Raw genomic sequence first — 15,402 nt, 5'->3', positions numbered from 1 at the left:
TTATTTGTTTCCATGAGCAGCCATAATGTATAACACTCAAAAGAAATGTTAGGAAGGTGCTAAGCAAACAAAGTGCAAAATGCTTTCACTTAATTTGTGAACATATATACGGGTCTGTGTATTTACACTAAATTCTTGTGTGTTCATCTGCTAAAGCTTTCTCAGAAATTTGAAAAATACAGAAACACTTTTATTTGTGGTGAAGTATTGCTGAGAACAAAAAGTCAATGACTTCCATTTTCTCTTTCAGACTTCAGTATCAGGGTTGAGATACTTCTGAGGTAAAGAAGTCAGAGGGTTTTGAATTAATGATATTAAACTAATCATAACAAATCACAGCTCAAAAAGAAGGAACTAGTGTCTTCTATCCAAGTAGAAAAAGTCAGTGAGCTGCCTACTTGGTGGACTACCAAACCCCTGATGATCAGGGAAGTGCTCATCTCTCCAACTTCAGCCATCTAAAAGCCAGATGGACAGTCAGAACTAATTGTGAAGGCATCTGGTTAACACTGAGTAACAGGTCTCCAGAGAGTGACTCCTATCACCTACATTTTGAGATGGGGTCAGTCACTCCCGGGAGATGTGCACTGGAGAGCACCTACATGACTGGTACATACTGTCTGCCCAGCCTCTAGATATTTATATAAAGTGAACATCACCCTGACACCAGAACATCACAAAGTATTAAAGAAATAATAATGAAAGAAAAATGAGCTCTTCCAGAACATCACAATTAATGTGTTAAATTTACTTCCCTTACTAACAAGCAGTAAACATGAAGGGTGAAACAGTGCAAAGCCCCTCTGTCCATCCTCAGTAAGTCACATTTCTGTGTCAGTGCTGGCTAATTGGCTGTTTCATGGCAACCCAGACTATAGTGCATTGTGCAAGTCCAATTCTTCTACCACTGAGAGAAGTATTATCTTATTACACTGATTAGAGTGTAAAATAGTCTGCAATTTGATCAAAGCAGACCACAGCTACAGTCCATACATAGTCCAGGTCTAAGCTCTGTTTCCATGCTAGGGTGGCATGCCATGGGACATCCTGAAATAAAAGTCATTGCCTTCCATCCTCAGACTTCCTGAGTAAGGTGAGCATCAGGACAGTTTCTGAATGATGTCTCCAATAATGACTTAAAATAAGCATGTGACAATAAACCCATGTGCAAAAAGGCTCTGAAATAGAAATCTACAAACAACGATTGCTCTCCATACACAAACACAAATACTCATACACTGCTCTCCACAAAAACAGGCATGTCAGCCATCATGCAGTGCTACATCTGCAAGAAAGAAATCCTACCCACAAGACACAATGTCTAAGATACACAATGCTCCCAGCAGGTGATATGCCACCTTCCAAAGGCACCTACTTGCTTCCAGTTGTACTAGGCATTAGAAGAAACACTTTGATGAGTATTCCTGTTTTGAGAATCTATTGTCTTGCTACTACCCCGTGCTTCATCAGTATTTTCAGATTTCATCACCACCTTGCCTGTCAGCAGAGTGGATTTGTGATGCTGGCAAATAAAGTAGAGGATCTTGAAACAGGACAGCAAAGCTTCAGTAATGCTGGAGGAGAAAAGTTTTTTGCACGGGTGACAGAACTGGTAGAACACCAACATGAAGAAGATGCCCATGCAGTAACCTATCAGGAGCTGCAGGAACAACATTGGGGCACAGACATAGAGGTAGAAGTCTGTTCTGTAGACGTACCACATCAGCAGGAGGAAGGCGTTCTCCATCAGCCGCACGATGTAGTACACGGTCATGCGGTACCAGTTCTGCGATTTGCTGATCAGGTCGGGGTCGCTGAGCTCCACCTGCGCTGCCGACCAGCAGAACATGTTAATGCCAGCATACAGGAACGTGAGAAGGCACAGGACAATGGTAGTGCCCAACCTGCTCAATTCCTTCTCTATGTTCTCAGGAAATGGCGACTTGCTAAGCCAGAAGAGAATCCAGGGGTAGAGGAAGAAACCTAAGAAATTCACTAGCACGACGGCGAAAACCCAGATTTGAAGGACTGAACCGAAAAGCACCAGCACTGTGACTCGTGTGGCGATCTCAAAGCTCCTCCACATGAATATGCAGAGGTAGGCAGCAGGTTTCACACGGACATTGTAATCGTCGTACTTTATCTTAATGGCCAGGATGTTGCAGCGTAAGGCGCCGTAAACGATCGACAGGAGAGAGAGAACCATAAAAACACCTACAGAGAGAAAAGACAAATCAGGACCTTCAGCTTAGCAGCAGGCATTGCATCAGGGGAACATAGGTGCAGTCAGTGTCGCTGCACGCCTGGGGATTCCCAGCAGGATGTTATGCCACAGGAGACGTTCCCAGCCCATACCTGAGTGAGGGAAATGAACTCTACCCCAGCCAAACTCAGCACATGACTCTAATCCTACCTGCTATTTTGGTCCCTGCTTGATACTTATTCAGGAAACTGGTAAGAAAAAGAAGGCACTCAGCAGTTGTCTGTCCCACCTCCCCCTGCCCAGGGCTGTTCATACACAGGCTGTCCTTGGTAATTTCACAGCCCCATCATTACAGTATCCAACCTGCTCCCTAACTCCTACAGTACTCCACAAGGCACAGGGGTGCTACTCTCTTTCCATACAGATGAAAAACTGCAAAACAGAAGGTGAAACTTTGGAGTAACTTAGACATGCAGATAACTTGGTGCTTGTGAAATTCTGTGTCGAAGCAAATCACAAAAAAGGTATGTGATACAGCTCAAAATTGAAAGCTGAAGGAATTTAAACCCAGCACTTCCCCCATTGTCTCTGGTTGTGTAGAGAGATATTTACTCACCTGCCTGCAGCACTGTGTTTTCCTATATATCAATTTTCTTTATACACTAATCTGTATCAGGCATTAAAAAAAAAAAAACAAACCTCACTCCCATTAAAAATGTCTTTAAATTCAGATCAATTTTCAGTACCTCCCACCTACCCAGAATACCTGAAAGGAAGGTTTCACATTTGAATTCTGCAGAAAGTGAAGGCAGAGACCAGATGTTACCAGGAGGGCATCCTGTCTTGCCTTATTAAGTAGGTACAATGTACATGAATACTGAACACAGAGAGTAAACAAAGTGCTAACTGCCCCCAGTTTTTTTTGTATTTGCATGTCCAATTATATAAATATTTATTCACAATTTTTACTAACATGCTGAATAGCTGATATTGCCTCAGATATAATAATTAGAGTTTGGAATTCCTAATTATGTCAATTACATTTGCAATGCTTAGCAACCAGTGTTTTCTGCAGCCTTCAATTAGTTTGTGTGCCAATATCCTACAAATAAACATTTGTATCCTATAAATAAACTGGATTCCCTGTTTTGCTATAGCTATTATGGCCAAAATTATCAGGGTTTGGGCTTTTTTTCTAATTAGAAGTCATTAATTTCTAAGCATTCCTTTGGAAGAAACAAGTGTATTTTAAGACCTCTAACAACTTTCTAAGATAATTTTCTCTATCATTTCAGCTAATCTCATTATGACCCACAAACACCTCGGAATTACTTTGGAAAACAATTAAGTCTTTATATCTAATTTTCCAAGGCACTCAGTAAGGTAAAAAGCATTTATCATTTTATATGGTAATTTTGTACATGCTAGTTTGGTGGTGCATATATTCTCTGAAAACGTTTATGCTGAAATTGTTTGTAGGTAGTCAGTAGTTTTTACATCTTTCTTACAGCACTGAATGATGTCTCTTATAGTGACTTAAAATAACCATGTGACAGTAAACCTATGTGCAAAAGACACATAGAGCTGGGATTTTTAATTGTTATGTCTTAGAAAAACATTAGCTGAAAGCAGAAGAGCAGGTGAGTTCAGTCAAGAATATTGCTTGATATCCTATGGCTTTTTACAAAATCTTTCCTGTAGTTTTGAGCTGTGAAAGAACATAAATTCCAGCAGCTCATGAAGCAAAAGAATGTTCTCAGAGTTAAAGGAACATAAAGATGTACCCACTGGGGACTGAGTGCTGCTGTGCTGAAACTCTGCTAGCTTTCTGCTTTGACAAGCTGAAACATTGATCTTATTCCCTATTTTCACTTTAGGGAATCTACATTAATCTCAAACCTATCTTATAAACTCAAACCTTCAAAAGAGGCATTTCTCCATTGATAGAAAATAAGTCATGCTGACTCTGGTTTAACACACTAGTCCACTCCTACTCCTTTCCTAAAAGCTCATCATTGTCACCAAACCTTCAGTTCAAACATAATTTTTAATCCAGTGAGAAAGATGGTTTGAAGCAACCACAAAGGGAAATACCACAGGGTGACACTGTTGCTTTCACTCATCCTGAGCAGGCAAAGAAATGTAAATTTAAAAGGCAAAGTATTTTCCCCTGGAACATTTCCAAATCCTCCAACAGTCCTTATAAAGGTGGCATTTCTCTTCTTCCTTCCTCTTCCCAAATGGCTTTTCCTTACAAATCAGAGTTGGACACTCACAGAGTCATCCAGGGAGGCGCTGATTTGCTTTGTTGTGCTTTGGTATTACATCTGAAGTCCTTTCACAACCTGGTCCTTCCCACTTCAGAAAGTACTAAGACAGTGAATTCTGCTCTAGATGAGCTACCTCACAAGTACCACTGAAATCTATTATAGATACTATAGTTACATGTATACAAAATAGAACTAGGACTCAGAGTAGGCTAATACATGTGGGTTTCCAATCTTGTATTACATCCAATATTTTTACACTTTTCATGTAAACAGTCACCAAAGCTTTATGTTGCTCATCACTAACCCCAAGAGTTGGCCCTGCTTTTGCAGCTCTCTGGTTGTCTTGATCTTACATTCTTGGCAGACTGTGAAATGACAATTTTGAAGAATGCCAGACACTGGCAAGACCCCAATAATCCATAAGAAAACATCCAGAGAAATTAACGAATGCCATGAAATACACAAGAAATTTGTAGCATGGCTCTGGCTGACAAAGGGCTCAGCAAGGATACATGCTCTATTCAGAAGTGTTCAAGCCAACACTGGAAGCACTAAGGAGTTTCAAACAGATTTGATATGGACATGCCATGCCCCCAGCATGATGGTAAAACAGCTTCAGGTTCTCAGGTGATACCGACCTCATTACCCCTGAACAAGCAGAATTTACATGCTTGTGTAAATGACAGGATATGTAGGAATCCAGAAAAATAACAGACTGATCAGGACACAAGACAAAACACGTGGAAATCAAAATAAAAGACATTAATAATTATAACAGATGCAAATGGAGGAGAGCCTGAAATTTGGAGGACCAATGTCAAAGAACAGGGAAGCTGAAGATATCTGAAGTGTGGAATAAGAACTGGGCTGGCCGGATGAAGAGACTGCAGAAGGTTTCAGTATATCAGCAGCTAAGATACACACAATAAGAAGATGGCTAGGACTCTTGTTTTTCTGATGAATGAGCTCTAACAGACATTGACATCATTCCTAACACCTTTTTTTTTTTCTTTGTATTTCTGTATTTTAGAATTCCATCTGTGTGGAGATGCTCCTGGGAAGCATGAAATAACTGCTGCATTTGCAAGTGGGTTTACCAAACTCTCTGGTGAGCCAAAGCTTATCTCTGGTCATTTCACCCAAGGATTGTCACTTATCAGTTTGTGATTACAACTTATCTCAGCAGTGACTGAAAAAGCTAAAAGCAATAGAACATTACAAATGATTATTAAATATGCAATTCTCTGATCATCTAGAACACAGGATTTCTCTTTGTAAGTCATGACCAGCAAGGTCAAAACCAGTAATAAAAGAAAGACAATAAAAAGATGACCTTTCTCAAGTAAACGCCATCTACAGCAAAGTGACTGGAGATTTTGTTAATTGCACCATTCAGCAAAGGATTCAATCATGTTGTCTCCATCCCACATCATAAGTGCCACGGTTATTTGAAGGACCTACCTTAGTAATGAAGAACTCAGGGACTCGAAAGAGTAATGTCTCACTCAGGAACTGGAAGGAGTAATGTCTTCCAAGAAACTACTGCTATGATGTTCTAGTTTTGGCTGGGGTAGAACTAATTTTTTTTCTAGTAGCTGATACAGGGCTGAATTTGGATTCAGTAGGAGAATAATGTTGATAACACACTGTTTTAATTGTTGCCCAGCAGCGCTTTAAGTCAAGGACTTTTCAGTTTCCCATGCTCTGCCAGTGAAGAAGTACACAAGAAGCTGTGAAGAAGCACAGCCAGAACAGATGATCCAAACTATCCAGAGGGATATTCCATACCATTGGTATCATACTCAGTGTATTAACTGGGGAGAGAGAGTTGTTTAGGAGGAGCCAGTCGATGCTGGGGGATGGTTTGTGCATCACTTGTCTTTCTTGGGCTTTATTCTTTTCCCTCTCTCTCCCTCCACCCCTCTCAATCCTCTCTATCCCCTTCATTACTACTATTATTATGATTATGATTATTATATTTGACTTTATTTCAATTAGAAACTTGCACCTTAGCCTCAGCCTCCCTATCTGTGAACCCGGTAAAGATCCTCTCATGACCTTAGAGATACAACAAGAGCTATTTAGTGTTTCAGTGGAAATGCATGTTCAAGTTCACACAGGTGCCAAAGTCCTTTCTCACACTGAAAAGCTGTTTGTCCCATGACCAGTAAGAGATGGTTCTCCATTTAGCAGCAAGACAGGAAATCAAGGAATGGGGAAGCAAGATGCAGAGTTTCACAGTAAGAGAGATGGGTCCTGGTAAGTCCATGTTGTGCTTGGTGAAGGCTTAACAGCTTGGGTCCAGAGATGAGATGACCACAGTTGCACAGCAGCTTACTGAGTCCTGCCTTTTGATTTCAGAATCAGATAGTAAAGATAGTTCATGTTCTCAGTTCATACATAAAACTGCACTCCTAAAAGTATATCTTCCCTGAGGCAGCACGACAAAACATGCTCTGCAGTATACCCCAAGGAATTTCCAGAAAGTTTTGCTCAAAAAGAATGGAACAGAGGTTATTTTTAAAATTTTTCATGTAGACAGCTTGGTCCCTCCAGCTGTCTCCCTCTCATACCATAATGGTCACTTTATCAAATCAGTGTTTTTACAGCAACCCAAGTCTAAAACATGACGATATAAACTTGAAAGCAACATCACCACCAAAAGCTATCAGGGAGATGAAACCCATTGCAGAATTCTTGGTTCTTGTGCAAGGCAGCTCTAACTGACTGTCCTCCCACCCAAACACCAAAAGGTCATAGCAACAGCTCCACCTACTTCTGGCCACCGTGACCTCCTGCTGCAGGACACAGATGTAGAGCTGGAGCGTGAGCTGGGGCGCTGAGCCGAGGAAGGCCTGGATGACGGAGGCCCTGCTGAAGGCAGACCTGTGTGTGCGCAGCTTGCCTTCAGCCTGTCCCACTTCCTTCTCTACTTCTTCTGAGTACCCATCCTTGGGCATCTGCCTCTTCTTTGTAATGCTGACATAGGGATCTTCAACTCTGCCAGCACGGAAGTAAATATAAAGGGCTTCCACACACCTACAAGCAAACAAGGAGACAGAGTAACAGGGAAAAATGAAAGAATGAAAGGTCTCCCCACTTCCTGGTATTCTAAGCAGTCACATACTAAGTCCTAAGCTATTTTTTCATAGAGCAAAGCCTGTAGGTTTTCTCCTCCTGGTAAACTTGGAATATGACAGATTTCATTCTTTAAAACAGGAATTACATGTTATTAGAGGGCAGAAACCTGGCAGTGCCCTTTGGGCTGCTTGTAGCACTCAGACTTGGGAGGAGGCTTAATTGTTTTCTGTGAGCTGTCCTTGCTCTCTGCTGTCCCATTAAAGTCCTTAAACTGCTCATCCACTACAAGGATGTCAAACCCAGGACCCAAACTGGAAGTGTGCTACTTCAGCTACTCATGTTTTTTCCTTCTTGTTCTCGATTCATCTGTGACATGCTAATGGCAATAAACCCACTTTTCATTCCTTTGCCTTAAAACATCTGAAGGGAAAAGCTCGTACAAGCAGGTGCACACACCTCCAAACTTTACCAAGCAATGGTTCAAAACACCAGTAACATGCCAGACCAGTGAAAAGGAGCAGTTTTGAGCCTCACAACCCTTGAAATCAACATTATTTTTTTTAAAGGCACAAGAATAGGAGCTTTAGTTCTCAAGTGGGCTTATGTTTACTGTTCTGTTAAAGAAATCTTAAATATAATCTGGCAAAAAAGATTCTAACTAAGAAGATGCAGTGTTTCCAGTTGCTGCAGCTCTTCATACTTTAAACACAGTGGGAGCCAAACCCTCTTGTTTATACAGGTCTAACTTATTGCCAACTAACTCCCAAGGAACAAACTGGTGCCAGCACATACACTTCTACTCATAAATTACATATTGTTACACTATTTGCTGCCTTCACCCACGCACAGAGATAAATCCATACATTTGGGAGAGAACAGAAAAGGTTGTCTCCAGAAAATGCTGCAGCAACAAGGACAATCTGGCTCCTGGAGTATAAAAGAAAATAACAGCCCTGGAGAGATATCTGCAAGGAAAGAAATCTGCAACTTCCTTCCAGTGATTGTTTTTTAACTGGCTAAAACTTTATGAAAACTAGTTCATAGTTTTATAAAGTTTACTCATGAAGAGTAGTTCTAAGAGAACTGCTTAGGTATGAAGGTGTCAAGGGCAGGCTTGGGCATCAAGCAGGACCCAAAACACTGGGAAATATTCACCCTTGTCTAGGAAGTAATAACAAGCAAGGAACAGGTGAAATCTCAAGATGAAGGGGAAGGGAGAATAAAAAAAGTTACTTCTGTTTAATTTAATAAACTTTACTTCATTTTTTCCTCTAACTGGACCACTAGCAAGTTTCAAACACTCTAGATGAAGAGCAGTTTTGGGATTGTGTAGTACTATTCCTGATTCACTAGGCTTCAGCTATCATTATGACTAAAGCTTTTCAACATTCCTGCCGCTCTGGATGCTCCATTCACAGAGGTGACTTTCTGTCTTCCCCTCATTAATCTTTTCACTCCCTGTCAATCTTGTTCCACATGAAAGAACCCACACAGCCAAAAAGAAAGTGTGAAAAATTAATAAAGCACTGTGGCTTTATGAAGCCAGCATAGATTCTGAAACCAACAAATCGATTTTGTTCCAAAAAGAAAGATCCCAGACCATTTTTGTCTCATTTAGTATTCACAGCCATGCATTCACCCTGAGCTGAGGGCAAGTCTGAGTATATTATGGAAAACTGGATCTCAGCATCAGGCTCTGAACTCTTGCTGTGTGTGATTAGAAGCAGATATAGTCTAGGGACCCATCAAAAAAAATATGTAGTGATCCCATTAAGGAGATCAGATTTATGAGACTACTGACAATAGCAAACATTATAACCAACCAAACTCAGAGTTTTGGAGCAAGCATTTGATTTTTTTTTTTATTAGCTGGATATTAAGTAGCAGTATATTGTTTGTGATGGGGATTTTTTGACCATACAGAAAAGCAAACATAATGTGAAACAGTCTGATGAGCAAACCTTAGAGCTAAATGGGGCTTTTACCACTATGACAGAGTAATAAAAATGCTATATGCAAGCATTCAGATTACATTGATAATGATGCCCATTTTCTCCCAGGCCCTACCAGTCCCATGCAAGAGTGTTTCTGGAAGTCAGGCCTTCTGGAACAAGTAACAAATGCATTCAGGATTGCAGCTGGTGCCACTGCCCAAGCAACTGCTTCCAGCAGGAGCAGACTGGCAGCTGACACGCCAGAAAGAACAAGCACCAACCTAAAAGTTTAAGGAATAAAGTGTGGGAGGGGCACAGTCACTTGAATGACCATGCAGAGGAGAAGGGTCCAGAACTGTGATGAAGTATCAATGCAGATCACGTTGCTGTGTCAGACTGGCTTTGCCTATGAAGCACATGCTGAGGGGGTTGGGCATCTTGTCTTTAAATGAACTGCCTGGCTTGCTCTTTTTTAGCATGAAATATAACTAAGAGACAATGCAAGAAAGGGATTGCTTCGTGGCAGCTTTCCCCCACAGTTACAAGCTCCTGCAGCACGGTGAATTCCACAGAAGCCCTCACTGCTGCTCTGCTCCAGAGGGACAGGAGGGAGAGATCCCAACTTCTGCACAATCCATCTCCTGCAATGATGTTTAGGGCCACTTCAAGAGCCCTCCACATGGTGTCAAGAGCAGAAGGCAAGCAGCTGGCTGTGTCCTCTGCATGTAAGGCACTGCCAACCACAGCACTGGCTGTGCAGGAACAAAAATTGCTCTGAGGAAAAAAAGTCAGATGTGCTTTCTAGAGTGAAAGTTAAGAGGTAAGAAAAGGATGGTGCTGTTTTCTACCCTGCTGCAGAAACATCCTGGCAGAAAGAAAAGCCATACTTTTCCAGGGATCCTGACAGTGCCCACAGAGTGATTCAGCCCCAACACATTTGTCTTCTACACAGTAAGTAGGAGGAATAATCCTACCCTTATATACTTGCTGAGAGTGAGCACCTCATTCCCTCTTTTATCATGGATGCGTGGGACTGAAACACAAGCAAAATAATGGTGGTGTGAAAAGGGAGAAGGCAATGAAAACATGGAACTTTCCACACCCAACCAGCACTCCAAGAACAAATGGCTATTTGAGATCTACCCAGACACATCCTCTGTAAATGTACAAGTAGATTTCCCTGATACATAATTTTCACTAATTCCTTCTCTTTAGAGAAGTATGCAAGAGACTTACCAGTCCTGCAGATTTACTTACCTGCACCAGGCAAAGATCTGCTCCTCACTCATTGTTCTACCTTTTACCTGCACTGATTTCCTGTTCACCCCACCATGGACACCTAACACATCTGCTCAAGAGACTCTAAACATATTCTTCCCATCTGGAAAAGAGGGAGGCACATCAAGAGTTGTAAAGTTTAAAGCTAGGAGGATCTCCTACAGGGAGGTCTGCTGATGAAGTCCTACAAGGAAAGAAAGTTTTTAGACCTGTTCTATTTTGAACTTTTAAGCAGGTCACTAGCAAAGAGAGACTACTCACAAGGGACAAGGTTTCTGCACAATGTCACTGAAACATTATCTGCACCATTAGAGCTTATTAGATTTCAAACTGCAGAATTAGATGCCCAAAACATGAATGATTGTAAAAAAACCTGGAGCTTTTGTTTTTTCTTTTTTTTTTTTTATTTCCTGCAGCTCACAGACTCAAACTTTGGCCATAACATCAGCTCCTCTGGCAGTTTGATGCAAGCTTCCTCCTGCATCTGCTGTGCTGCTGTCTACATGGTACATGTAATTGTTTCTCCTTATGCCTTGAGAAACAAAGCCTGATCCCATTAAAAAAAAAAGTCTATTGTTTATATCCTTGTCCTATCATAACCTGAGGAAAACAGTCGTTAGTGTTCCATATAGGGGGCCTGTTATATTTACTTGAGATTTGTTTTGCAGGAGTTCATCCTTCTGCTGACCCAGCCCTCCCCTGATTGCATCTCCTCACACAAAACAGGCTGGGCTCACACTGCACTAACAGAGCACCAGGGGACAGAGTTCCAAAGATACCTGCAGTCACTCTAACTTCCCTCTCCATGAAGTTGGTACCAGGTGGAAGCACTGCCAGGTTCACAGCAGTTGGTTTTGATGATGCCAGTTTAGTAGAGTCTTCAGTAAATCAGGAGTCCCTGCATGAGCAGACTCACAGTCCCAGCACCACCAACATCCCCAGGGTGTGACTGCAAGCCCTGACTGGCCAAGTCAGTTTGTTGGAAATCTGCACTTCAGTTCTTGACCTTTTTATTACTTGAAGAATTGAAAAGAGCAAGCAAGTTAACAGGGGGTTCTCTGGTGCCTATCATGAAGGGTAAGGACAAAAGGAGGCTCAGGGGGAACATTATCACTCTCTACAATTCCTCAGGAGGTTGTACTGAGGTGAGGATCAGTCTCTTCTCCCAAGATAACAAGAGACAGGACAAGAAGAAATGCTGTAAAATTGGTTCAGGGGAGGTTCAGGTGGATATTAGTAAAGATTTTTTCACTGAAAGGGCAGTCAGGCATTGAACAAGCTGCCCAGGGAAGTGGTGTCAAGCATCACCATGCTTAGGAATGTTCAAAAGGCATGTGGTGTTCATGGACATGGTTTAGTGGTGCACTAAGTGGTGCTGGGTTATCAGTTGGACTCAGTGATCTGAGAGGTCTTTTCCAAGCTAAACAATTCCCTGATTCTCTGAGGGGTTATTTACATTTAGAAGAAATCCTTAAGTGTAGAGCAGTGCACCAGCAAAAAAAAACCATCCAGTAATTATGTATTGGAATTGTAGCAGTGCTTAAAATCTCAAGGAGACTTTGGTGCTACAAGTGCCACCCAAATGAAAAGAACAAAGAGACAGACCCTAGCACAGGAGCAGCCTGAGCCAAAAAGCTCATCATGACCTTCCCTAGACACAAGACAAAAGTAATAAACCTCTCATTGACACTGGCTACTGTTTTAAGTAATTTTTTCTGTTATGATTTACTTAGTGTGGTAAAATAATCTCCTTTTGCAAAAAACAAAACCCAAAACCAATCCTACCCAAATAAATCTTTTAAGCATCCAGACAAGTGCATTCACAAGGAGTGGCATTGACCTGAAATGCTGCAGGAATCCCCATGATGCCCAGAAACCTGCAGTCACTTTGTTCCAGCCAAGTCTCTGCAGAGCCTCTGGCATGCCTGCATCCTAAGGATCACAGCCAGGCCACTAAGGGGAATAGGAATTTTGCTCTACAAATTGCTCTGAATTTATAGAGAAACTCCTAGGGAGTGGGAGGAAAATTAAAAAAGGGTACATGAACAGTACACCAAAAGTCCTCTCTGGGAAGAGGGATGCTACCTAATTTTAGTCCTTCCAGTGGCAGCAGCAGGACAGCGAGTGCCTCCTGAGCAGGTGGAGTGTGGGTGGTTGGGGAAGGTGGTGGCATGCAAGAAGGTTCTATGAGAGAAAGTACTTTTTTTCCATCACTCAGATGATTCAAAATAGGCTGAATCATTTGGCTTGCAAGGCTAAATACCCTCCTTCCCTGCCAAGATATTCCCAAACCATTCCTCAACTCTAAAGGAGTTTTTTTTAAGGAAAAAAGGAAGGGAAAAAAAATCTAGATTTTAAGATGATGAAGAAAAACTCACACAACACATATGGGCTGATGGTAAAGCAGTGCACTGATATCTGAGTATTTAAGTCTGAACAGAGGAATCCTGACTGTGCTGTATCAAACAGAGATAGTCAAAAAGTTGTTGTTAAGTTTCTTTTAAAGCCCTCCAAAGCTGCCAGCCCTCTGTTGCAGCATGTCATCACACACAGCCTCAAGGTTCTTCAACGTTCCATTCCCTGCCACAAGCAGTCAGAGCCTGGGGAGGCTCCACTGTCTGTGTCCTATTTGACCTAATTTGACCTAATTTGACCCAGCTCTCCCTAAGCAGCCCTGGGCTGTGCCAGGGGGGCACAAGAGTCCCAGCAGGGAGGATGGAGCCAGGCCTCACACGAGGGAAGCAGATGACTGAGAGCAGCAGGATTCTCTGGAGCAAAGGATCAGAGGTTTGCCTACAAGGATGGAGTAAAATGCCTCCAAGGACAATGGTCCTTTTCAGCTTACAAAATGTAAAAGCCACAGTGCAGTGATGATACAACCAAAATGTACTTTGCCTTCTAGCTATCACTCAAACCTTGTGTGTATGCCAGTCCACATAGGGTAGGAAGCCCCCTGTACAAAGCAGGGAAAGGGAAGGTATTTTGTGTGCTGAAAACACAACAATATTTACAGTGCATAGCTATATCTGACAGGAAGCAATCAGTTTCCTCTTCTGACAGATACTGCAATCTTTAGCTGCAGGAAGGCAAGGAAGGAAAAAAAACCCAAAGCCCAAAACCCTTTACTGTCTGTGTCAAATAATTTTGACTTCCCAGACATTTGTGCTGTATCCTACAAACTGACACATTTCCCTAGAAGTAAAGAGAACTTGGTTTGTATTAAACTTTTAATTTGTAGAGTCCTTCCAGCCTTTAGCAGAAAATTAGTTTTTCAGGTAGTATGAATGTACTACTCTATTTAATTAGTAATTATAATTCCAGTTATCCTGGGTTTAGAGAGAGGTCAACATACATCACTTTGTCATGCCTAAATGATGCCATGGGGACTATGGCATCATAGTCACTTGTGCTGTTGGCACAGCACATCCAGAACATCTCAAACCTCCTGGAAATGCTAAGTTTGTAAATCTTTACGAAAGGAGAAAGTGCAGAGTCAGCAACACACTAGAGGAGAGGAGAGGGCTTTCATATGCTCACTGTTTTACAGCAGTGGCTTCAGCTGGGAGTTCACCAGAGAGCAGGAACTGTGTTCTGCACAAGATAAGATTTGTGTTGTAAACTGAAAACTTGATGTTGAAAAAGAAACAGAAAGTCAAGTAATGCTTGGGGGTTGAGGTCAAAATATAAATCTATGTTTCTTTTGTATAACTGAAAAGAAAATCCTTCAATTTCTTCTTGTTGCTCAAATCCTTTGTCTGCTTCTTCACATATTATGGCTTGACATTAGATTCTTTCCTCATCTTACCTCAATAAATTGATTTATAATAACAAAAGTAATGTACTTAACTTTTGATAGTCTCTTTCTCTTTGGTTCCTCTCTTATTTTCCAAAAATGTGGAAGCAGCTTGTTCTAAGCCTTCAGAAAATCAGAGCTCTTTTAGAATTGTTAAGCCACAACTTCAACATCTTTAAAATTTTAACAAAGCAAGCAAAACAGCATAGTTATAGAAGAAGTCAATGTTTTTTGAAGTGTAAGATATTTTGTAACATCCAAACTGTTCACCTTTCCTTAGCGTGAACAAATCTTTCTTTCACACACTATTCAGGAATTTCAAAAAGTTGGTGATATTTCTCCTAGCCTCTACTACATACACACTGCAATTAATTCCCTTTCTTTTTAAATAAAAAAATTATAGTATAAATTTAAAATTAATGCCCCCCAGAAACACTTTGTCTTGGAGTTGCACACTGCTGTAACTTTTCTTCTAATTTTTTTTTTCCCTACGGGTATTTTCAGTGAGACATTGAACTGGAATCGAAAAAATCTCCAAAGCAATTTGGGGCGGAAAGCTCACGTTTGGAAGGAAAAGCCAGACTAGAGCATCATTGATGTTCCAAGATGTTTAAAATTAATGCCCCCCAGAAACACTTTGTCTTGGAGTTGCACACTGCTGTAACTTTTCTTCTAATTTTTTTTTTCCCTACGGGTATTTTCAGTGAGACATTGAACTGGAATCGAAAAAATCTCCAAAGCAATTTGGGGCGGAAAGCTCACGTTTGGAAGGAAAAGCCAGACTAGAGCATCATTGATGTTCCAAGATGCACGGATGGGATGGGATGGGATGGGATGGGATGG

At 41.4% G+C, this 15,402-nt stretch overlaps 1 protein-coding gene across 1 annotated transcript; it reads right to left on the bottom strand.

Moving 5' to 3' along the window:
* Positions 1-1,155: 1,155 nt before the first annotated feature.
* On the bottom strand, positions 1,156-10,777 carry XK (X-linked Kx blood group). Its single transcript, XM_031060194.1, has 3 exons — positions 10,746-10,777; positions 7,250-7,512; positions 1,156-2,214 (listed from the first exon to the last, which is right to left on the bottom strand). Exons 1-3 carry the CDS (start codon positions 10,775-10,777, stop codon positions 1,391-1,393), a joined length of 1,119 nt encoding a protein of 372 aa, XP_030916054.1. The 3' UTR covers positions 1,156-1,390.
* Positions 10,778-15,402: the final 4,625 nt, after the last annotated feature.

Source organism: Geospiza fortis, unplaced genomic scaffold, assembly GCF_000277835.1.
Source record: "Geospiza fortis unplaced genomic scaffold, GeoFor_1.0 scaffold20, whole genome shotgun sequence".
Taxonomy (NCBI): Eukaryota; Metazoa; Chordata; class Aves; order Passeriformes; family Thraupidae; genus Geospiza; species Geospiza fortis.
Note: the sequence above shows the minus strand (reverse complement) of the source record. Positions and strands in the feature narration are given on the sequence as shown.